General features: G+C 39.1%; 1 protein-coding gene across 4 annotated transcripts in view; it reads right to left on the reverse strand.

Annotated features, from left to right (window-relative positions):
* The window catches only part of LOC105563054 (adenylate cyclase type 6), a 109,716-nt gene that overhangs the window by 49,019 nt on the left and 35,957 nt on the right, over positions 1-24,740 (reverse strand). For all 4 annotated transcript variants that reach the window (XM_012014331.1, XM_012014330.1, XM_012014329.1 and 1 more), the window contains 4 exons: positions 16,905-17,171; positions 13,363-13,521; positions 5,262-5,478; positions 3,801-4,153 (listed from right to left, as the gene is read on the reverse strand). In XM_012014331.1, the coding sequence (XP_011869721.1) occupies positions 3,801-4,153; positions 5,262-5,478; positions 13,363-13,521; positions 16,905-17,171 (996 nt within the window). The remainder of the gene's footprint in view (positions 1-3,800; positions 4,154-5,261; positions 5,479-13,362; positions 13,522-16,904; positions 17,172-24,740) is intronic.

The following is a 24,740-nucleotide window of genomic DNA, read 5'->3' on the forward strand; positions in this document are numbered from 1 at the left end:
TTAAGATACAGTAATTTACTAAAGCACTTTTTGCAAGGGGATTTTGTAACAAGCGTAAATTACAAGCAACCGTGCAACCACCCTATCAATTTAATTTTAGTCACTTTTTATAATTATCTTCTGTCACATTTTGTCATAAATCCTGTGGTAGGTTTGTTTTTTCTATAAGATTTTTCGTAGAATATTCGCTTTTAGTATGTAAATTAATTTTCTATTTTGCGGTTTCTTGAATGATTAATTTAGGGTCGCACATTTAGCATTGCACATTCTGCCCTCGCAACGATAAAGTAAAGCGCGGTACACGACAAGGGACGACAAGTTGACGATCTGAGAAGACAGATATAAACCGCAAGCGGTTGACATTTTATTGTTGCCAACTTTATTGAAATTTTCGCGATCTCAGTCGACCTCTGGTTCAGTGCCTCGCGGTACTTTATCATAAAGTATCAAATTGTTCGCTGTAATAAGGATCAATTTACGAGCACCCTTGATTCTTAATAAGCCGGGGCTTCATTTAGCTATGGGTTTCTTTCGCTTTGCTTCACCTCGTATCTTTTCTTAAGTTTCAAAGTCTTAGCAACTTCGGTTTACTTCTCGAACAAAGATGATTATTACAGAAATTACATATGAAAATTAATTAATTACTTTTATCATAATATAATGCAATATTAAAGTTTTCAACCGCATGAATATGACATAACTTTTCGTCATCGTCAGTAGAAACGACGAATAAGATAACGAAAAATCGTCGAATTGCACGAGTGACTCTTTTGGAATATAATTATAATTGCTTGACGACTTTCAAGAGTTAATTTGATTCTACGCTTAATTTGATAATGTGCTCGGAACGTTTCCTGCAAACGCGACTCCCTCGCTGCAGTTCGTTAATTAACCACGTTGTAAAATCGCGCGCGATTCTTTCAGACACGTCGCTTTATGTTGCTTAACAAGAGCTTCCCTTAGTAATTAAACGTTATCTTTCATTCCCCGTGAGGTGCAACACGATTTATCTGAAAGCGTAAGCCTTCCGTTGAGCCTTTAACGTTATATCGGGGTCGTCGTATGTATCGCGCGCGGCGCGGGCGGCGTGAAAAGCAATTACGGTCCATTTTGTGGGACGTGGCGTGTGCCTGGCCGATGAAATGATATTACTCTCCCGAATGTGAAAATAACGAGCCATATGAATTATTAATGCGCTGAACTGCGAGGTGTGCCGCGCGGATTGCAGCAGGGACCACATTTAAAAGAGATTGCGATACGCGATCCGTTCACTTTGTCCGAATCATCGGCTATCGCCAGCCTATTTTCAGGTGGCTTAATTTCATCTATCTATATCTTAAACGTATGCCTATAGCAGTTTAAATCGTACATCTCTCGGTAATTATATCCCCGCGCGCTTTTATTTATTAAAAATTACTGAAGATTAAAATATTTGGTATTGATATTCGCAGATACATTTCGAAATGCTTTTCTTTGCTAGATATAAAAGTTTTTTTAAATATTTATACGTAGAATATAATATGAATAAGTCTGTTGTTTCATGCCAGTGATTTAGGATACATTTATAATTATTAGTAGAAATATTGTATCGCGTTGGTTTTTTTATTAATATTAGTTTATCAGCTTTATAATAGATCTATTTGTATCCATCGTGATAGTCTTTAAAAAAGTTAGATTCTTCGGTGACAACAGAAGGCGACAAAGCGAGGTCTTGATATGTCCGTAATTACGCGGAATCCTGAGTTCTCGACGTAATAAAACTTAAATAGAGCGAAAAGGAGAATCCAGGCGGGAAACTTGATGGATGGCAACGTCCATCCGCGGATGCAATAAGACCAAACTCTTTCCACGAGACTTCACAACAAGCAGGGTCGACATCTAGCACGATGTTCTCTTTAGCTTTTTCTCTGTAGCGTTGATTTATTTTCTTATCTCTTATCAGGCAGTCAACCAATGCTCTCTGTATAAAAGCTAATGAGATTTGTAATGAACGCAATCGTAAGAATAAGACTAGTTTCCCGATTGCCATCTTGACGCTTGGTTTCTTCGCTTGTTTTTTTCAACTTTTTTAAATCATAACTGAATAAATCCATCGAGATCTATTTTAAGCCCCACTTTGGAATAATTTCGTGTTTGATCTTTTATGTTCGCAACTCTTTATGTTCACACCTTCAATTTAATAATTTACATTTAGTCATAGATTTTTTAACGTTACGTTTTTTCACAGTGGTTATTTTTTTCCATCTCTTTCATATGCAAAAGTGAAAAAATAAACAAAGGTCCGAAGAGAATTGAAGGGGAGATGCGAATCATGCAATCACATTCGCGAACACTTATGTTTAAAATTGGACAATAGAAATGAAATTAATACCATGTCAAAACGTGCTCGAGTAAACATCGACGCAGACCGAGATCCGCTTTAATTAGATTTCCAATTCAGTTCGCCAGCTATTTGCGAACAACACACCTCGTTTCGGGCATTCATGCCCACTTTGTGCAATGTTAATAAATAGATGCGTGCACGTTCGCCGGGTATTGTGTCACTTCGTGAACTCTAACCGTTTCCGTGACGATATGTATTGATTACAGTGCCAGTTTTGCTAATAATTGTACTGTTATTCGCGCCGTCATTTTCAGCGATAATCACCAAGTATCATGACATTAGACGTTAAATGTTTTACAGGCCGGTTTCAATACTTGATAAAGAATTTATCAGGAACTTATATTAAATTTATGCAGAACGGGATTATAATAAATATATAAAAAAAGAATAGAAAATACAACAAGCCTGACTAGACTATCTATTCCGACGCGATTTTAAACTTATATGTTTTTTCCTACAGTATGTGTAGAATGTAAAAGATAAAAAAATCTTTTTCTAAATCTGTGATTTTTATAAAAAAATTGATTTGTTCACATTGCTTATATTAACTTTGAACATCCTGCATAAAAGATAATTTTTTTATTTATTAGACACGTAAATCCATTTTATTTATATTCGAATATCTATTTGAGGGATATTGCAAAGAATTATTGAATTTAATTGTCATGAGAAATTTTATTACATGTTGTTCAATATAATGTATGTAATTACAATTCTGCAATAAGCGACATCTTGATTGAAAGTACGGACCAAGATTCATGGCGATATATCGGAAGTACACGCCGGAAACGTACAATGCATTATGAGCCCCGCGTAACATCGATTAATTAATATCATCGGGTAACCTACTTTCGCTAATTGCTGGGCCAAACGTAGTATGTGTACAAACTCGATCACTAATTAACACGAATTTGAAGCTTATAATTGTCACATGCGCTGCATCAAAGTAGGAAAGTTTTTAACATCGAATATCGCTCTGATTATCTAGTATACTTATCGAACACTTCAGAAGATTGATTCGTTGCGGTCGAAAATCAATACTCGCAATTCATTTCAAGTCATTGTGATACGAAATACAAAGCCGTTTTTAGAAACCTAGTTGTCGTGATTGAGCATACAAAGTCCAATTCTCGATTGTACATTTAATAGAAAAAGGCAATTTCTTAAATTCTAGTAAGTTAAGAGGAAAGCATTGAGGATGCTTCCCAAATGGAAACTTAGAGAACTTTATTTACGAGGTATTAAAAACTTTCCTTCGAGAGTCTCATCATCCTCATTAAATTTGCATTTTATGATGGATTTAAGAAAATTAGAAAGTATCTCGCTTAGGAAGTAGCGCTGTTCTCTAATCTAATATGTGAAGAGATCTTGAAGGATCTCGCGAATAAGCAAAGTTTGCTAATGTGGTCAGACTCACGTGTGCCATTATGGAAGGATACTGCTGGTAGAGCAGGAAGGCTCCGATGAGATGAGCGGCCGAGAAGACAACCCCGGCGATGCAGGCATGCCTGAGTCTGATCGGCAATAGAGCGTAGGCCATATAGATGAAAAAGCAGGCCGTCAAGGCGGCGGCGAGGGGCCCCCCGGTCCGCAAGTCCTTCGACTTAGAGGAGAATGACGTATCGCCGGTATTCTCGCGCGCTTCGTGCTGTCGCGACAAATGAATGCTCAGGGTCACCTGTAGGGCCAACAGGGTGACTAGGACCGCTCCACTAACACCCGCCAGCCATATCTCATTCATACCCGGCCTGGAGATGGCTGCCACCAAAGCTGGAAGAGAAATTTCTTGCTCATTACCGAATCTTACGTCTCCAAGTGTTCGGAGAATGCTTAGAAATACCAAGTCGATACGAAATGGCACAAGTGTTCAATACATATTTCAGAATTGGTGATATTTTTTTAGACCTTTGTCATTTTTCCGTGGGGAGGGGGAGAGAGAGAGAGAGAGAGAGAGAGAGAGATTTATTATTTATCGCAAGCTTTCAAAGTTCCTACATAATACATTCTACATAAGTAAGCTTCTTCGGGTAGAAATTCAATCAAAATTACTGGTGCGACATTGCTCGGTCAAAGCTCGACCCGTTGAAAGGGAGGTATGAAGGCATGAGCTTTGCGAATTGTTGCGAAAAGCAGGTTTTGTTGCGCATCCCGACGCTTTCGAAAGGAAACAGCACTTGTAGACAATATTCTCATGCATTATTGATACCGGGGTCTCGTGAAACATCGCGGCTCACGGAAAACAGGGACCCTCTGCACATAAAGGATAGGATAAGAATGTGCGTCTTTTAGCGTTTGCGACATTTGACTGCATAGCACTTTCGATGCAATTCCGGTAATGTTCAAATTGCATATTTTATGAAAGTTCGAGATTTCCCTGTAAATAGGTTTTTCACGTGATATATGTTGGGTGATTAGATTTTTTTTCCGTTTATTTGCCGATATTTCGAGCAACTTGCATTTGATTTTTCGTTCGATAAAAGTAAACGTGTCAGGAAATGTATCGAAGGTTTAGAGAACTATAACTTTTTATTAGTGTTAATCAGTTTAAATTCTTATACGCACATAATAAAATATATTCTTGATTTAGTTACGAATACAGAGTAAAAAAAAATTTCTTAATTATAATTGAACTGTAAGTGAAATCAGTAAATATTGAATTGGAAGGAAACTTTAAACCGATTCAGGAATACATTAAAGGAAAGAGAAGCAATATTTAAATACTTTTTAAATTATAAAATGATATTTTAACTGAATTTCTTAAACAGATATGAAGTTATCTTTAGCTTAATCTTGAAGCAGATGCAAACTTAATTCCGACATCTCTTATCGCCGAGAAATGTTGACTGTGAAAAATTAATTCGAGAAAGTCGAGTCTTACCGGCGTAAACAGCGATGCAGGTCACCAAGGTGATCGCGAGGGAAAGATTTTCAGGTTTCTGTAGCAGCGTGAAGAGCGGCTGATTGTCGATCATCAGCATTAACTTCACGATAAGTAGTAGGCCCAATGCGAGCGCCAAGCCGACCAGTAGACCGAGCACGTGTGTCATGTTGCTTTGATTCATACGTAGAAAGTAGCGCTGGTACAGCATTTCAACCTGAAACATGACCACAGACTTGCTACACATTGTGTCAATCAAGAATTCGTCGGTAAACTGAAAACACTCGCATGCCGTATAAGTAAATGCGAGCGAGTATTAAACTTGCTAAAATAAAACTTTGAAAAGATGCATATTCTTAAATAAAATCTTTCCAAAGAGATAGCAGTTTTAAAGATATTTATTGAAATTATTGCTGCGCTGCAAATTATTGTTGCGCCAAATTAATAGCTGTTTAGTTACTGGATCTGAATATCCACTAAATGAACTATTCGCTGCACTGTATCGATACGAAGTCATAGTTATATGCAGATACGCGGTGAGCAAACACACCTATTTCTCGGAATGTCGATAAGAAAATATACGTATCGTGAAATATCTCATCAAAGTTAATTGTTACGCCGTCGAACGTTAAAAAAAGAAGTCGATTAAAATAGTCGATTAAAATCGTCGGGGGGTAGCGGAGAGTGTCTACAGGTTGATCAATTTTCATCGGATAAAATTGCAGATAGAGTCTAAAATTGAAAGTGAAATTCGGTTTAACTAGAAAAATTCGGGACGAACTTCTCTGAGATGTGGATCAAATCGATCCGCGCGATGGCCGTATCCGCTAATTAGTTTTCCATTATTTTAAGAGGTATTATTTCAGGAACTATTTTCTTTTTTCAAGCATGCAGAATCTGCATTCAAGTGCATTTTTTAATGGTGCCGCGGTTGGAGCAATTTGTGACCCGCATTTTGCTTACAATGCATTTTATAACGAGTTTTCATCGCGTTTTACTCCGTTATAAATTCTATATGAAGTATTATATGATTGAGATATATGCTTAAACGGATACCTTTGATAACGCATAGCTTTGACAAAGAGCGGGATATCTGACGAAATTTCATAATGTTATATTTATGATATCTGTATTCCGCGATTTCTTTTTGTGAGACGCGAATATATCGCAGGCAGTGAAGATGCGTATGCGCGATGTTTTTCTAATACGCGATACGCGGCACTACATTTCTTAAATTCTCCGTGGACAGAATAACATTAACGGCGACACGAGACAAGAAGAAATGGTAATGAGATAATAACGTGTATACTCTGTATGCTGATCGTTATATGGAAAGGGTGGTTACTATTGGACGAACGGAACGTCCTAGATATCGCAGGGAAGATCGGGAAGCGGTCGGAAATTTATATCAACACAACGATATCTATTTGCAGAGACTTGCGCGCAGACATATTACGTTACTGTTGCCGTTGGATTTTACGTGGCGTACCGCCGTTACCCAGCGCGGTCGGTGCAATTTGTACGTAGCCGCGAATCGCCAAGCCGCCTGCAAAGAACCGTGGGCCCTCTGTCGAAAATGGAACTTAATCAAATCCAGATCAAACAACGTGAGGGAGGAAAATCACGGAACGATTGAATTTTATTTTTATGCGCTTTCGCGTACTCCACGTTCCTTAGCATATTCCTGATTTATCTGCCTGCAATGCAGCAATACGTTTGAAAGGTGCATTACATTATGTATTCCCTTCAGGCGCTGCCTCGGCAATGTCACTCGTTTACTAAAAAAAGGTGGAAGAAACGATTTTATATGGGGTAGTAAAATTAAATTTGTACGTACTGTCATATCGATTTTTATATTTGCTGTTTCAAATTGTCAGATTCACCGTTGTGCACATTATGGTCGTAATATTACAATTTTAATACTTTCTTTCTTATGCGCTGCTAAAAATGCAACATTGCAACAAACAAATTAAGCCGATTTAATGACTACATAATTCGCGAGAATAGAATTTTATTTTATGCTGTGTAATAGAGGAAAAAATATATAATTGTATACGTATTAAAATACGTATCAACATTCGTGGTGTACAAAGTTGTCTGTAGAATTTTATTCTGAATATTCGCGAATTATAGGTCTTTTGCAGCATATTTTAGTGCAAATTAATGCAACGAAATTTATTCATTGCCATTCATTTGTTCACTATAAGCGTGCCACGTGCTCGCCGTATTTACGACGCAGCAGATCGCAATCCGCGCAATAAAACGCCGCCAACGCTAGAGTAATTTTTCGGTTAGCTTTCGGATTGCGAGAGGGTAAGAGTTAGGTTTGATTAAATCGAATTCAACAGAGTCACGTGGGGGAAAATCGAGGGGGTGCCGATAGATAACAGCCGCTAATCGATAGATAGCCGGTTGCAGTGCGACTTTTTTTTTGGCTGTTCGCCTCTCTGTAGGATTGGCGAGAGAAGAGATCTTATCGCGTATTCCAGATGGAATTGCTGTCATCGGGCGCAATCGGATTGCCCGGTGACTATTGGCGAGCTATCAGTGGTGATAGCGATCGACAAAGGCTCGTTATCGTCGCGCTGAGTCGTTAATATTTTAATCTTCCACTGTGCCACGAGAAACGCACGCGAACAATGCAACGTTACGAATACACCTGGGAATCGTAACCGCTGCTTTTCGATACGGACGTAACATACGATTTTCAAATGAACGACGTTGGCGAATCTTTTGTTACGCGTTATTATTCTATTCTATATCGCGAGAGCCTTTGCTATAATGCAATATTATACGATACGCGATAGTATAAATTATATAACAAATATAAAAGGGTGGCCATCTCTGTTTTTCGCCATCTCCTTTCTGGTCTCGACGATGTTCTCGATATTTCTCATATGTGAGCGTAATGCATAATCCATTGTTCCATTATAAAGGGAGAAAGCGTGCCCCGCGGAAATTTGTGACGTAAATCCCAAGCATAAATCGCGATGCACTTCGTTTAACTCCCGGTATACCCTTGTTTGCTCGCTTGTACACGCGGGATATTCTCATGGGTCTAGCTTTACCATGATGGTTGAAAAATGACGCTTCTGTCGAGAGGACTAGCGATGACGACATGACAAAGGGTGTCGTAAAGTTTTAAAGGTTACATCGAGTTGAAAAAGCAAACGAAATGCGACCAGAGGACACATGTTGAACAAACCGCGATCCTCTTTTCTTGTCAATCCTTTCACCCTCCATGAATCTCGTCACTTCTCGTTTCTCTCTTTTTCTTTCTTTCTCCCTCCCTCCCTCTGGTCGTATCTGTCGTGAATAATCGACCTTCCGTCTTGGTCTAATCTTGCCGCGAATCACGGAGTTGCATTCGGTTCGCGGCTACGATTGTAAACCGGGAACGATCGCGACAGAATGACAGATATTGGGCGGATTAAGTCGGTCGGGCCCCGAGGGTGTGTACCATCGGAATAAATTTTATTTAAGTCGCCTCGCTCGCTACATTTGTCGGTGCTGTAATTTCAGAGTTTCTCCTTCGTTGCGAAGTAAGGTCCCGGAGGACGGGAAGGAAAATTAAATACCGTCTTTTGCGTTGAATAATAATAATAAAAGAAAATGTATGGCCAGGACAAATTGAAAAATTAGTATTTTATGCCGCCACATTGGCGCTTTACATTTTCGAATCAATATACCTATGGAATTGTCGAGAGAGTGATGGAGATTTTATTAGATCTAGATTTATTGTATCTAAATATCTTAACATGACTTAACTGAAAATTTGTTCTGAAATTCCTCGAAAATTATCGATATTTGAATAAAATTATCGTGTTTTTCGAAGCGCCCGTAAACGTTAATTTGGTCTCTCGGTTTCTCTTACGTGACGAAAGTCTTCAAATGGCCAATAACAATTAAATACATATAACGACAGCGCTTTTATCTCTGTCATTGAAAAAAGAAACCAATTAACCTCTATACCATGCGACGAAATATGAATAATCACGCACGTGTGACCGAGATACCTTCGGGCGCAATGAATAATTTCGTTGAGAATTTTCGTCATTTGCATACATTTGTGCTACACGGTTTCTCTCCAAAGAAATATCTCTCCTCGTATCTGTAGGCTCGTATTGCAGACATCCAATATTCCAATGTTCGCAATCGCAAGCTCCTTTTTCACCGCAATCATTACTGCTATGTTTTAAATATTTCTGTTTCTTTTTTCACTGTAATATAATTTTAATGAATCCTTCACTTGAAATTTATCTCATGCAATTAGAATGCAGTTACAAGACTTTGCTGTCTATTTGTATATTGAAAAATTAATTTGCGCGAAAACCTGTAATTTTTTAAATCGCATTTTTTTTTATTTATAATCTGCAAACTTGATACTGCAACATTTATTTATTGATTTTATTGAAAACGCGAATTCAAATTAATCGTTCGCGAACGAAAATTTCTGATATTAATTTTAAAAAATCATTTGATACTTTATTCTCTCTTCATAGTACATTACATAGGCGCTTTATAGTACACAACTGACTCGAGTGAGCATGTATCGGCCGTTCTATTCACGAAAATGTGTCGCGATATCGCCTATTATTACCGCGGTCCTTTAACGCGTCGATAAGGACATTTATTTCGTCAGATAGCAAACACGACGACGTTAGAACGACGGAGGGTTCCCCTATCTCGCTCATTCGAACGGAAAAATGACGGCGAGTCGGCCATCGTATCGGAGGCATCCGCGACGCATCGCCGACGGGAATATCGCTGAAGCGAAACGCAATCAAATCGTCGCGTGTCACGCGAAAAACGCCCATGGGGGGTTCACCCCCATCGACTCGCCGGAACCCGATCTACGTGACCAGACAATGCAAGTCGCTCCCGTGGGAATCGCACGAGGAACATCGTAATTCGCGCCGTTTTCCGGTTATCCTGTCACGTTCCCCGTGACAATCGCGAGCCAATTTTCGAATTCACGGGTCGTCGCCCTCGAATTCCCGCGTGTAATACAAGGACTCTCGTAAACCCGTACCGATTTCCGAACGAGAGACCGCTTTACAGGCTATTTTTTTTCAGTCTTACGGGCTATTTTTTTTCAGTCTCTGCACTTAATCGCGACACAGTTAACGCTTAAAATGTCCTCGCGAAATCGTTATATTAATTTTATATTTAACTGCATATAAATTCATAAGCTTCGACGATTGTTATTGTTAATCTTCAGTAACACTCGATTAATCCTATCTATTAATTATCTATTAGTTTTGTTAATTATGGCTTATTACACTTGGCGCTGTAATCCATTCGAAGCAATGCCATTAGAGAAAGAGCAGCCTCGTAGGAAGACAGATCGATGTTGTACATGCAGGAAAGAAGACGCGAGTGTCGATACGTCACTGTAATGTTTATTGATTGGAGGTAGATGAGTTTACTTTAGGATTTACTCGAGCTACTTCTCGCAATAGAACGGATAGGCAAACCGTGGCGGTTAATGTATAACAGGTACTGATCCGGGGCCAAACTTTAACGATCCAGTTACTCGAATTCCAATTGTCGTCTCAGTGAGTCTTACACGAAATTCATAAGTTCCGGGTTCTAGGTTAATATTATTAACAGACAAGTTCTACGTTTCGCTGAATTCATTATATGCCACGTATACTCGAGTCTCGGCAGACGAATGTGAAGATTCGCGAAAGAAAATTATTCTTGCGCAAAAATTAACAACTCGACGCAGTTCGTGAGAACAGGTAACAAGCTTATGTTTGGCGCAGAGCGACACGAAACGACGAGGCGAAATGTAAAACGCATCTGCTGCGTTTTCAGCGATGCATCAAACTTTTAAGAGTAGTCGTAAAAGAAGCTCTTCGGTAGATAAATGGTTACGTGTCGTTTTTCTTTGCTAGAAAACCAATCGGTAAGTTCCGAAGATATTTTTCAGTATTATGTACGATGCATTGTAGAAAACTTGCTCACTTTTTTTCAAAGCTAGTCGTGTAACAAAAGATTAAGTTAAACATGTCCCGGTTTTCTTTTTCTCCCAAGAAGGTTTCAAAACTTCAGCAGTTTTAATTAACGATTCTCAACAATGTATACGTTAAAATACAAACGGAAGACCATAAAAATGTAAAACTACACGAATACGCGATCTTATAATCAATAATAACGTTAGAAAAACAACATTTTTTATACATAGATATTTTTGGGTTAATTGTTTGAATTGCAAAGTCCAGTTTCGTGCAGTTATAAATTACCGTATTGCGAGTCGAAATTTTGCTCCTACTTTTAAAGATAATTTACACCTACATAGACCAGCAATAACCTACTTTGATGACATTATATTTTTTTACCTCCTCCCTTGAATCTTTAATTCCAAAAGTTTACTTTAGCTCCTACTTAAAAGGGCCTACTTTAATGCTAAATTGGCAAAAGTAAAAATTTTCGACACTGCTTTAAAGAGTAAATTTTGTACTTGCAGTTCGACCTTTTTTACTGTCCTACTATATAATAGAATTAAAGGTTCAACATGGGGTCAAAATTTTGACTGGGGATGTCAATCTAAAGTAAATGAGACTTGAAATATTTCTCGACAGCGCAGCGTTCGGATATTCAATATTCTAAAACACCTCCGCGATTTCCATACATCGAAGCTCTTGTTAGGATATTCGCTGCGTTTGACGGGCGAGACATTTCGGCATATTTCTGTTCAAGCCCTACGAATGGCAAAGGGTTGGCTAACGCGTTAACCACATCGTTCGTGCCGCCAGACCAGCGGGTTTCGCAGCCTCGCGGGCACCACGGACGGTTGTATCTTCACCAGCCGCGTTCTATTTTCCATCGGGCAAAACCGATGATTCAACCACAAAACGCAGCGGTTGTGTCCGAGACACATATGCGGCCTACGAGAAGAGAGACAATTTGCCGTTCGCGTCGGAATCGCGTTATCACTCGCAGAAAAGAGAGAAGAAATACGGCACGCAGTTTCGGGCTCGAAAAACTGTCGCGAGTTTGTTCGCTATTTTATGACACTGCACGGAGCTTTTCGGAGGTCGATACTTGTTGCGCGAAATTTTATTCTCCCGGTTAACATCTCTTTTTCCCCTTTTTTTCCTCCGTCCCCCCCCCCTCTCTCTCTCTCTCTCCCCGACTTGCTCGAGTTTGCCAAGTCTGACGTGTATTACTACTCCTACGCAGCGCGACGCACGTCAATCGACGGCGCCGACACGCTTCACTCCCTCGCGCGTGCCTCCGCATGACAAACTTAAATTAATTTCCGATAGCATCATTGATTTGCATGACAACAGTTTGACGAGGAATGCCACTACCGTCAGCTTAAGACGCCTTGAGATCTTGTCGGAGGGCCCCTCGTTGTTAGCGGCGGATTTTTCGAGAAATCGCATCATTAGCGAGATTGAAAAGTACAGATTGCTGAGACTTCCACGAAACGAAGTGTATCTAACGCGTGAAATTACGTCTAATGATGAGTTTCACGTATTTGTATTTGCAAATCGCGAGTTAACTCTTATTATAAAACACGTAAACTGTTATTGGGAGATAAATGAGAAACCTGCGGAGATGATTATTGAAAACAAATTCCGATTATTATTATCGATAAATCATAATTTCGATATTGGTTTTAACGAAACCTTTGCATAAAACGATACCAAGATCACGGTAGACGATCGTACCATCGGAATACACTGAGATACTAGCAAGATTAATAACGACTTCACGCAATATTTTACGGAAACTTATTATACTATAAACAATCCTTTAATAAGAATTATATTTGCGCAGTTTTAATATTCGTAATTACCAGATATCGGACTTAACTTCAAACAAAGCCCTCCGTAAAAAGTATGCACAGGCAGTAGTTTCAGCCACGTGTGGTCAGACGCACAATTGCTGGATCGGCGAAGCCTAATCGTTTCTACTTGGCTGTAAATCTACGTCGGATTCAGCTAATATTTGTTAGGTGCACCAGCAGCGATCGATGTAATTACGTATCCGGGCACTCTTATTAAAAGCGTGATGTTCGAGCAATTACGGAGAAAAAGAGGAGGAAAAAAAACGGGCGTGCGCCGCAGAAAATGGTTACCGCTCCTACCTGCAGGTTTTTGAAATGATGAGAGCCACAGAGCGAGCTCAGGAATCTGCTCAGAGCGCATTTCCGCGTGTGCTGTGTGATTCCTGTGTTCGTTGCAGCTTCCGTCATAGACTCCCTTCCAGTTGTCGGTGCCACGCCGACCTCCGATCCTCTAGCCACCTGCAAACAGACCGACGATTATGCCTCGAGATACATATAACATATCAAAGATATTGAGAGATCGACACATTACGCGCGGAAGATCATCTTAAATTTTGATGAATCATAGGCATATAATTGCAATTTGCGTGAACAGACGTTCATAACTAATTATGATAGCGTAGTTTAATAACTAGATAATATATCGCTCAAAAAAATGATGTTGCAACTGCAGCAACAATTTCCTAGGTACGAAAAAATAACTGAGATATATAAATGAATAGCTAATACTGCGAAATCGCATATGCTTTGTATTTAATAATTTTAAATAACAGAAGCAGAATCTTTGAACTGTTGGGATCTACAATGCGAGTCTCAAGTCGCAATCGTAAGAATAGTCGATTATGATTGGTCAATTCTTGAGTGTTTGACTGAATTGACCAATTACAGTCGACTATTCTTACGACTGCGACTCTGAGATTCGCATTGTAGCATTAGCGAATGTTAGGAAGAAAGTCTTTCTGTGACGCATATCCCTTATAGCGTTTGATTGTGGTACATAAACAGTTATATTCCTTGCAAAGATTGTTCTAGCTATGGTACCGAAATTCATTTTTGTCCAGTATAAATGATTAATATTTAGTCACGAGACCTAAACTTTCCAGAAGATAGTATTACAATATTGCTGCTAGAAATTTTGTAGGCTACAAACAATATTCTACACAAAATAGCGATACATTTTTGTTGCGACACCTAGAAATCTACCTGCGTTAGTAAGATACTTTTTTGAGTGTTAGCAAAGTTAATTAGAAAACTCAAGTTGTAGGTATATCTCGATTCTGATAATTTCAAAAAATTCTTTAATTTAAATTATTTCAATTGTACGGAGAAATGATGCAAATAATTCTCAAACTATGAATTATTGAAAGTAAACGTTTTTTCAGGAATCGAACTTTGCAGGCGGAGAAATAAATATTCGCGCGTTATTCATACATTGATATGAATGTTAATCGCGGACTTTTAATTGCAAATATATCGAAAACGTGTATATTTAAGGATAATGAAAAAAATGATTCAAATTTCACAGGCGCGCAACGCTGTGCCGTCCACGTTTCGGTTAATTTCGGGAGTAGGTAGTCGCCGTGTCCCGATTCGTCGCGCAAACAGTACGGCGCACGGTGCATAAATGTGATTTAACGAAAGGCACACATTGTAGCCGGCGGACGTGTTTGCTGGTGTTTGCCCGTAATACGATAATCGTTGCCTACCCCGGCACGATTGTTTGTACATACGTCGGCCGCGAGCAGTTTCCGTAGCGATAATTCCATCCATTCCGAGAGAGATCATGAAACGCGCGAAATACATACGAAGCGTATGTGTTGTCGAGAAATTATTTATTCATTCCGTTTTCTACAATATCGTGATTTTTTGTTGGACTCTGCAATGCGTTTACGAGGGATCGCGCCGTCAATTTTCGACGGTTCGTCGTGCAAAATGGCAATTTTGATCGCGGCAACACAGTCGAGAATTGATAAATTACGGCGTGATAAACAAGGAAACTTTCGTCCGCAAATTTGAGATAGCAATGCGAGTGTAAAAATCCATTCAAATAGTTAAACGAGGATCATAGCGACGGGAGAGACGAACTTTATTGGCAAAGTCCAGTACTGGAATGCCGTGTAATTCACGACGTCGCGGCGTCGCGCCTTGAAAATTGAGCGGATGTATCAAAGGGAAAGGGGTCTGACAAAGTGGTCTCGCCTTTCCGCACAGTTTCCCATTTCTTCGTTTTGTCCAGCGATTCGTACTGCTCCTGCTGGAGACTCGGCCGCGGTAATGGTGAAACGTGATGCGCGTGCATCACACGGACGTATCACTCATACGATCACGTGCGAGCGGTTGTTAATAGAATGTACTCTTTCTCGTAGACACTCGAAATTTTACCCGGTTATCCGATAATGAGGTAACATTCTCCGATGTTGAAAGTTACGCCATTCGCGGATAATGATAACTTGGAAGACTTACTGAAAACATTGGGAACCGCAACACATGTAACTCCGTTTCCCTAATTTAATTATTACTTGTTGATTTTAACTGTTAATTAATTTAATTATAACCTAGGCATGAAAATTTTTGCATCGCAAGTACCATCTTTTTTTTTACCAAATTCAGTGAAATTAATAATGACTTTGCACCCGATCCTGAGATAATTTATTATCTTCACATGAAATCTGTCGCATTTATTCATGCACGTAAACCAAATAAAATTTATTAAACTTCGAGGAAGTACACGTGAAATGTTTGTATTAATTGTAACTAATAGTCTATAATATTGGACATTAATATAATCTATTAGCTGTCTACATATAACACATAATTATAAATATTCATTTGACAGTTGTTTAATTATTTGAAAGTTAATTAATGTCACGAGACATTTGTAGTGCAATGAATAACGCAAAGTGCATAAAATTATAAAATATAATTAGCTCTACCTACTCGTTTATTCCTTTTTATAAAATTCAAGCATTTTTCTTCAAAAAAATGTACGTTGCAAAAATGCATTGCCACTCTTACTTTGATATTACAATTTAATTTACATGTGCCGTGTGTTAATTATCCAGCAATTAAATCAATATTCACTTTCTTAAAATACGATATTAAATTATTGCCAATTTTTATTACTCTTCATTTTTATTTTCAAAAATATTTTACATTTTTGGAAATATTCTGTAATACCTATTTTACCTGAAATCTAAAAAATAAAATTCATCCGGTGTCCATAATCGCGATGATATTTAATTTGCGATATTAGGCAATTCTTGGCGATTGTTTGGTACATGTAGTGTACTCGAGTCGAAATTTTGGCCTTATGTTGAACCTTCGATTCTATTATATAGTAGGACCTAAGACAGTAAAAGAGGTCGAACTGCAAGTACAACATTTACTCCAAAATTTACTGATAGTGTCGGAAATTTCTACTTTAGCCAATTTAGCATTAAAGTAGGAGCTAAAGTAAATTTTTAGAATTAAAGATTCAAGGGAGGAGTAGAAAATATAATGTCATCAAAGTAGGTTATTGCTGGTTTATGTAGGTGTATAGATCAGCTAAGTAAGTGGAAATTATCCTTAAAAGTGTCAAAATAGTACCAAAATTTCGACTTGAGTACACTCAGCGTCGTGAATGCCTTTACACCTGAGGAAAGGCACTAAAGATATCCAGTAGGAAAACTTATTTTAACAAACTGAATTTTCCTATCGGATATTGAACTTGACGGCTATTTTCAGGTGTAAAAGCACCTTTCACGATGCCGAGTGTACACTCTGGTACGCTTTGGTATATGTATCAAGCAAACATCAAACGTCGCCTAAAACTATACATTCGATAGAGCATAAAGACTCACCGTGATGATGGAGGGACGCGGCGCGCCGGTGAAATGCTCGATGACCTCCCAATTGGACTTCTTGATGGGCGGGGTGTGCGGCGTTTTCGGTGTATTAGGGGTGTGCGGTTGCGAGGACGGCGTGGAGGGTTTGGAACCCGATGTATTGAACAGCAGCTCAACGCGGGGTTTACCGCCGTCATGGCTACTGCTCACATGTTGCCTGAGGCTCGCCCATCTTCTGGTGGTCCTGGGGGCCCCGGTTATCGTTCTGTGCCCGATTTCACCCTGGCGGAATGAGAAAAGGCGCGATTATTCGATTGACGAAACACGCTATCGACCCGACGTTAGTTAACCACGGAATATCCCTATACATTTGCGATTGCATTGCTTGTCTCTTTGTATTCGAAAATCTAACACAATACCTGGCAGCTAAAACAGGTGATTTGAATGTTTGTATGTAAAAAAATTAAGATGAACCGACTCCAATAAAAGAAAGAAGAGCAAAGAAACAGGCAATAGGAGTCAATACAAGAATGTGTGCTTAATATTATACATCAAGCGCGTACTTCACATAAGAATTTTAATATACAAATTAATTTCTTATCACCATGATTGTAGTGACATAACTTCTTGTGTTGACTCTTATTGCCTGTTTGTTTGTTCTTTTTTATTTTTATCGAGTCTGTTGATCCAACTTAATTTTCTACATAGAGAGAAAACTTATTAACATTTTTGTTCAAAGTGACGAACTTTTAAATGAACATCATTTCTTTGAAGCACTGCTCGCCATTATTGCGCTCCACTTGATATTCAAATTTTGACAAGGGCTAAGCTTAACGAAAGGATGGTAGAAAAATAATTATTTCGACTTCATTCGATTTAGATGTCATTTTTCTTTTTTGCCGGAAAAAAATATTTCCAAAGATCTTTTTAACGTCGGATCAGGGGAAGTGTTGTGTCACAGAGACGCCATTATTTATGTCGCCTCAGGCGTCGAATGTATCTACTTGGATCTGCTCAAAGGTGAAACGGCCCGAGCGGCATCAAAAGAAAGTCGACACCCGTTACGTAAATTTTCGCAGCTCTACGTGGAAATTGCAGTATACGGAGAGAAACGTGAAGCTACGTTTTTGCACTACAATGCATAACGTCGTGCATGCACTACGTCAAAATTCTCTCAAAATCTTCTTCCTCCGAGCGCGTCGCTCGTCTCATGCCCGTGCACATATCCGCGAGATTATGAAAATATCTTTAAAATATACTCGCGACTCGAAACACAATAAATATCAAGATATGCATATAAAGTACCGAAGAACATTGCAGCGGGTGATTTCTCCCGAAACACCCCGCGAAAAAGAAATGGGCTTTCGAGCCCTCGAGGAACTCACGTTCTTAGAAGCGAGACGCGACAGTGTTACCGGATGGCGGTGTGTACTCTAAACCGGCAGTGACGTTGTCGGGAAGTGACTTGGTACGCGGCAGCATAAACCGCGTCAGCTGTCAGGGATTTCGACCTAGTCATCGTCCGACGTACGCGCGTCCGCCCCGTCGTCGTCATGGTCGTTGCCCGCCGTGAAATCGCGAGTCGTCGATGCAGAAAAAAAAAACGCGGCAGTAAACCTCGCGAAACGAGGCTCGCTTTTTCAGGATCGATGAGCGCGACAACCCCGAAACAACGGGGATGGAAACTGAAGCTGTGACCCCGGTAAACAAAGCCCCATCGCTCTCGTTTCGTGCGCTTTCCGCATTTTTCTCTGACAAAATGGGGCACTTCACCTCGTTTTCGGCGCGGTCTCTCGATACTGCGTTTTGGGCAACGACACGTATACCTGTGCGAACGGAGACAAGGGCGCGGAGAGTCCTTGCACGTTGTATGCAGCAACCGTCATGTGGCTCGCACAGACGCACGAGTCGTCTTATTACGTTGGACAAGCGACTGGATTTGCGTTATATTATTCGTAATTGCACCGGGACGATGCGAGAGGTAATTGCAGCCTTATAGCTGAATTAACATTCTACGTGCCGAGCATTAAATCAGAACTCGATCGTTGCACTGAATTCTGAAGACGCGTACAAAAATAATGCAGATACTACAGGTTGGGGCATAAACACCTGACGGTTTTTGGAATAATCTGAACACTGTGTGCTTGGTCAAAGATATGTTTTGGTCATGTCGAGGGATACACGGTTACATGGAGTTTCATATGACATAGTACACTGACGGTTTTACAATAGTTTATTTTTTATTTGTGGTACAGGTTTGTCATACAAGTCGTACAGGTTTGTGGTACAGGTTACCAAATCGTCAGGTGTTTATGTAAATTATATTTGCAACTTTATTTTTATTTGTTTATTGCAAATCAATGCCGCATTCTTATCAGCCAATTATTATGTTGTGCAATAAATTAAATTCTAACGAATTATGACAGTCTTGAAAAGCTGGAGTGAAAAGGGGAGGAAGATGCAAAAGAAAAGAAATAAAGGCTCCGGCTTTTCTTTTCGCAAAAACAAAATAGAGACTTAATATGACACCGATGTCTTTTGCGAATCCTCTTGCGTTGAGAGATTCGTGAGGGAGTTTCGTCGAAGACATACTCGTATACGCTTTCTCCAAGATTGAATTAAGGATCAGTCGCGAGTAATGTTCCTTTTCTTATTTATGTATTATACGGACTCGGGTGCTTCGTGGTTTCTTCGAAGCTTCTCCAATGTCCAGCACGGAGTATGCGATTGAGTATCACGTGTCTTTTGTGTCAAGCTAATCAGAAGAAGCGACTTTGAAAATGTTTTTTTACTGATAATAATCGTATAATAAAATAGAATATAAATTACACTGATAAAAAAATATCTTAAACCAAAAAATATTACTTTAATCAAGAAAATGATTCTTATCTTCAATTGAATGTAGAAAATGTAATGATTTAAATTAATTTACTTAATATAATACACAGATTTATAGTTGAAATTTAATATTTTTATTTAAATTGAATAAATATTTACTTCAGTAAAAAAATAATTTTAAGCAATTCTATTTACTTAGTTTAAACAAAATGTTCAGTGTAGAATTTAATCGTCTTTGTGTTAAATTTCGAAGGTACATACAAAGTTAATTCAGGATATTACTTTAAATTAAAATTAAAAGTACTCTTTTACATTTAAAAGATATAAGATAGCGTAATAAAAATAATAAGAATAGAAAAATAAAAATAGAAATCTGAATTAAAGAAATTCTTGACACGTAAGTCGTCTCGCTTCTTTTGGGGCGCCGTGTCGAAGTAACTAAATCCGCGTCTCTCTTTCGAAACTGAAATGTGAGATGTGACTTTTCACCTTTACACACACGTGCCGTACGCTCTGTTCGCAGACGTTCATACGTTCTTCCGATTTTCCGCTCCTCTTCGTGTATCGTCTGTGTATCTCGATGTTCACGGGTAGTTTTCAGCTCGACGAATCTTCCAATGGCGGAACTTTCATTGTGTCGGTGCAAGCTCGTGCACTTTTCGCGATAGCGATATTACAGATATATCAGTGTAATGTGCTTCTTAACGCTACTTCGGTCTCGCGACACATGACACTTATCGTTAGTTCGCTTCAAAAATAAGAAATAATGATTTTATATTTGGACAAATATTTTCCAGCCAAAAATCCATTATGGTCACAATTTTCTGTAATATCTTTAATCATAGCATATTTTGATCGCTACCGCGAGGAAACTCTTCACGCGAGGTATTGTTTACTTCCCTTTATGTGATGTAAGTCGCAAACATTCATATATCATTACGTACTGACATTTACGTGGCATACGGAGATCTGATGTTAATCTATTCTTTCTTTCGTCTAATCTTCCTGCAAATTCTAATGAAAAGTTTCTATATTCTATAAAATACACGATTAATGCTTACGCGAATGTAAGCCCTTCGATATTTCATACCGCCTGCTCTTTCGTATCGCGTGCTACGAAAATCGTTCTATGACTGACGGTGTTCCCGCAGAGAAAATCCGATATTGTTCTACTTTTGTGAGGCGCGAGAATGTCGGAGCCTACACCGACATGTATCACTTAAGTGTCGTTGGTCTTCGCATCAAGTATCACATTCTGTTAATGAATTTCATTAGCAGAAGGACATAAAATTCATATTCTGCTAACGCGCGTTTACTTAGCGTCGCTGTATATTTGGCGAATCTTTCGCTTAAACGCGCACGTATAGCTGTATATGCATTTGGTGATTAAATGAAACCTTCTAAATTTCCCCGTTCACCGTAAAGGTAAAACGTGAAATTATACGTTTTACCTTTACGGTAAGCGCTTTGGTTTTAGCGAAATTACCGAAATGAAATCTCAGATCCATACGAGATGGAGATGTAACGTTTTTCGTATTAATCCTTTTAATCGTGGTTTTCATGAACGAACTATTAAGCGTGGCGTATTTAATGGAGGAATAAAATAAAATAAAGTCTGCCTCCTTTGCTGAATTACTCACGTAATTCTCCTCGTAATCGCATCGAGTGTAAGTTTTTTTTTCTATCCACACTTCGCACTCTGTTGATTAAGTGAAAATGCTAGCGTAATTTCACTTACACAGGCGGCGATGATTGGTTATTCTAGGCAAGTTATCCTTGTGCTGCGTTCATTTCATATTTTCCCATCAATGAACTTTAATCATGTCGAGTATATATCGACGATATTAATTTCGTTTATTAAACAGAAAGATTGCATTCGGTTGGCCGAATGCGACATATCGCAAACGACATGGTATTAATTGTGTAGCAAATTATCAGTTAAGGGGATGCTGGAGTAATTCTGCATCTTTTGCACTTTTTACGTCTACAACTGCCAATTCACGAAAACATTTATGTAATATACAAATTATGTGGCTTTTGTGCACAAACCGACAGTGTTCCACAAATCAGACTAAATCAAAGAACAACATTGTATCATTGAAATTAAGTTTAGAAGCCTAACAGAAAATCTATTTGCTCATTTTTGTCAGGCTTCTAAACTTAATTTCAGTGATACCACGCTGCTCTCTGACCTGTACACAAAAGCCACATAATTTGTATGCTACACAAATGTTTCCACGAATTGACAGTTTTAGGAGTAAAATCTGCAAAAAGTGCAGAGTCACCCCTTGCTGTGTAAAAGTTGAAACGAAAAGTTTGATCGAGAAATTTTGCGGCCAAGTGATAGAAAACGCAAAACATTTCTCTGCAATGTTCCAGTTGGTGCTCACGTTTAATTAACATCTACATCCGAACGGCATCTTCGAAACATACGGTGCTTTTTGCGAGCAATTCGGACAATCGATTTCTCATTAGACCCGTTTGTCTCGCAGAGAGCATCGATGGTTCATAATCGATTATTATGTGCATGGCGGCTCGCTCGCGCCGGTCGTTACGTGGGAAATTGTCAGCGAGCACCGCTCTTAAATTATTCAACGACAATTTTTCCGCGGGCACTCGTTCGTGCTGATTAGTTAGGGAAGCTCGCACGCGAAGATCCAAGAAATGTGCGCGACGAGCCGGCGGGTACAACCCCACGAGGACAACCCCGCGCGCTATATTTTACCGCATATTGTCAGAGCCGTGCGTTCTATATTTCTCGACACGTCCGGTTCGAGACGCTTCTTTTTTTTCTGTTCTAACGTCGCTAATGACGTACGTGCGTTCTTTTATGCCGGTCGCCAACACGGACCTAATTTGTAACCGTCGAGTATCGAGTCGACTTAGAAACGTACCTCGCAGAAGTCGCTCTAGAGCGACGACACGGAATCGGCCATTTCTATAAAAAATACTCAACATAATTATATTCTCAACGTCAGTGTTTTTTTGACCATACCTGGCATCTTCAATAATACAGAATATTTATTGCGAAAAATATTACCTCGGCCAGGGTTTGAAACTGGACCTCCCTACACTCTAGGCGGGCGTCTTACCAATTCGACCATTAAGGCATGTGGTAATATTTGTCCAGAGTTGGGAAAGTTACTTTATAAAAGTATCTAGTTACAGTTTTTTCGCTAAAAATGTAACTAGTTACAGTTACAAGTTACTAATTATGAAAAGTAACGCGTTACAGTTACCCAAAAAGTAACGAATCGTTACTTTGCAATTACTTTCTTGCAATGAAAATAAAAATATTAAATCTGTAGTTGAATTATAATATAAAGTGTTGATAAAGCCCGGATAGCACAAAGTATTGGTGTAGTGTTGGGAAATAATGTAAATGCAATACCGTACAATTATTGATAACATTGGCGCTACATTAGCCTTCATTCTATATTCAGTATTACAATTTTATTGGGCAATCTTGCTATACAGTCTAATATAGTTTGTCAGCCAATTTTTATATTTAGCAGTTATACGTATAATTTCTATTTCAGCATTTTACTTTTTATTCTATTGCCGTGTGTAAGTTTCATGATAAGGGCATACATATTCAGCGTAGACATCTGCGGGATGCCAAACGAAGAAGATTGGTTTTTGGTTCGTGTCGCTACGTCGATTTTTCGCCGAGTTATGGCGATTTAAAAATCGGGCGCGCGCGCACCATTCATGAACGAAGGCCGCGCGAGTTTTACGCGAGTATTACGCAAGCGTACTACGTCCCTAAAAAACTGGCATAAAAACATACGAGGCACAGGTGTTCCGTAGTAAACATCGCCGCGCGAGACGCCGCGAGAGACGCCACATATACGCGTCGTCTGCTGCTTCTGAATGAGAATTAAGATCGCGAGTCGATATAATCGTCAATAACTTCGCACAGAAAAATCGTAGCAAGATGATCTTGGTCTCGTTGGAAAGCTAAGATTCCAGCGCTTCTAACGAGATGAGAATGGCTTATCTCGGATTATTAGTTTATGAGGCATTATTGATAAATTCCGAGAAAATTGATTTTGTCCCAAGATCGAGAGTGTGAATTAATCTTTCGATTGGATAAATATTTCTCACGTCGTGCATTAAATAGCAACATTAATTTATGTTCACTCAATATTCATTTTTCTAAATATACAATATGTAATTGTACAGTTTTTTTGTTGATAATCCCTTCCTCGGGTACTACCTTGTCGTGGTGGAGGGGCTTAAGTACCCTGAAGGGTTACTCTCTAAAAATCACTCAGTGGTTTATTACTGAAAACAATGAATATTCACTGATTTACAGTAATGATGCACTGATTAATTTTTAGAGAGTACAGACCCTAAAGATGGGACGACCGAAGGTACCCATCGCGTTCGGGAGTGCCGTATAGTATTCGTTAATTAATAAAGACATTTCAAAGCTCGTTTGAAAGATCTTTAAATGTCCGTTATCCGTTATGTCCGAAATCGTCTCTATTAGGCTGCTTTTTGCTCGTGACGAAAGTTGTAAAAAGATGGTTTTCCAAGTGGTGAAGCATCTTTTTTGTGTCGATGTCGATTTGTCGATCAATTCGTTTTCTTCTGCTTGGGACTTAACCCTTGCTCTTAGATACCGTGTTTCTCAATTTACTCGTCGACTCGAAGTGGAGGCGAACTTGACGGAACTCAATACTTTCACATAAGCTTTGTAATCGGGAGTGTAGAATCGCGCGAACGATCTTAGTGTTTTCGCGAGTGTGCCAGAGGACAGTCTGAGAGGAGAAGGAGGCTTCGGATAGGCATCGGGCGTCGTCGGAGCAACTTTAAGGTAAATACTTTTCATTTCGTATAAAATTTATCTTCTTCCTATCATTTTATGTTACCACAATTAAAAATAATTGGACTGTTTTAACATGAATTTTGTAATTGTATGTTACAGACTGCTGGAAGAGTCCCAGAAGGAGTCCCGAAGGACAACCTGAGTGGAGGAGGAGGCCTCGGATAGGCTTCAGGCGCCGG

This window comes from Vollenhovia emeryi, unplaced genomic scaffold (assembly GCF_000949405.1).
Source record: "Vollenhovia emeryi isolate VEMERY1.0 unplaced genomic scaffold, V.emery_V1.0 DF939180.1, whole genome shotgun sequence".
In the NCBI taxonomy this organism is placed as follows: Eukaryota; Metazoa; Arthropoda; class Insecta; order Hymenoptera; family Formicidae; genus Vollenhovia; species Vollenhovia emeryi.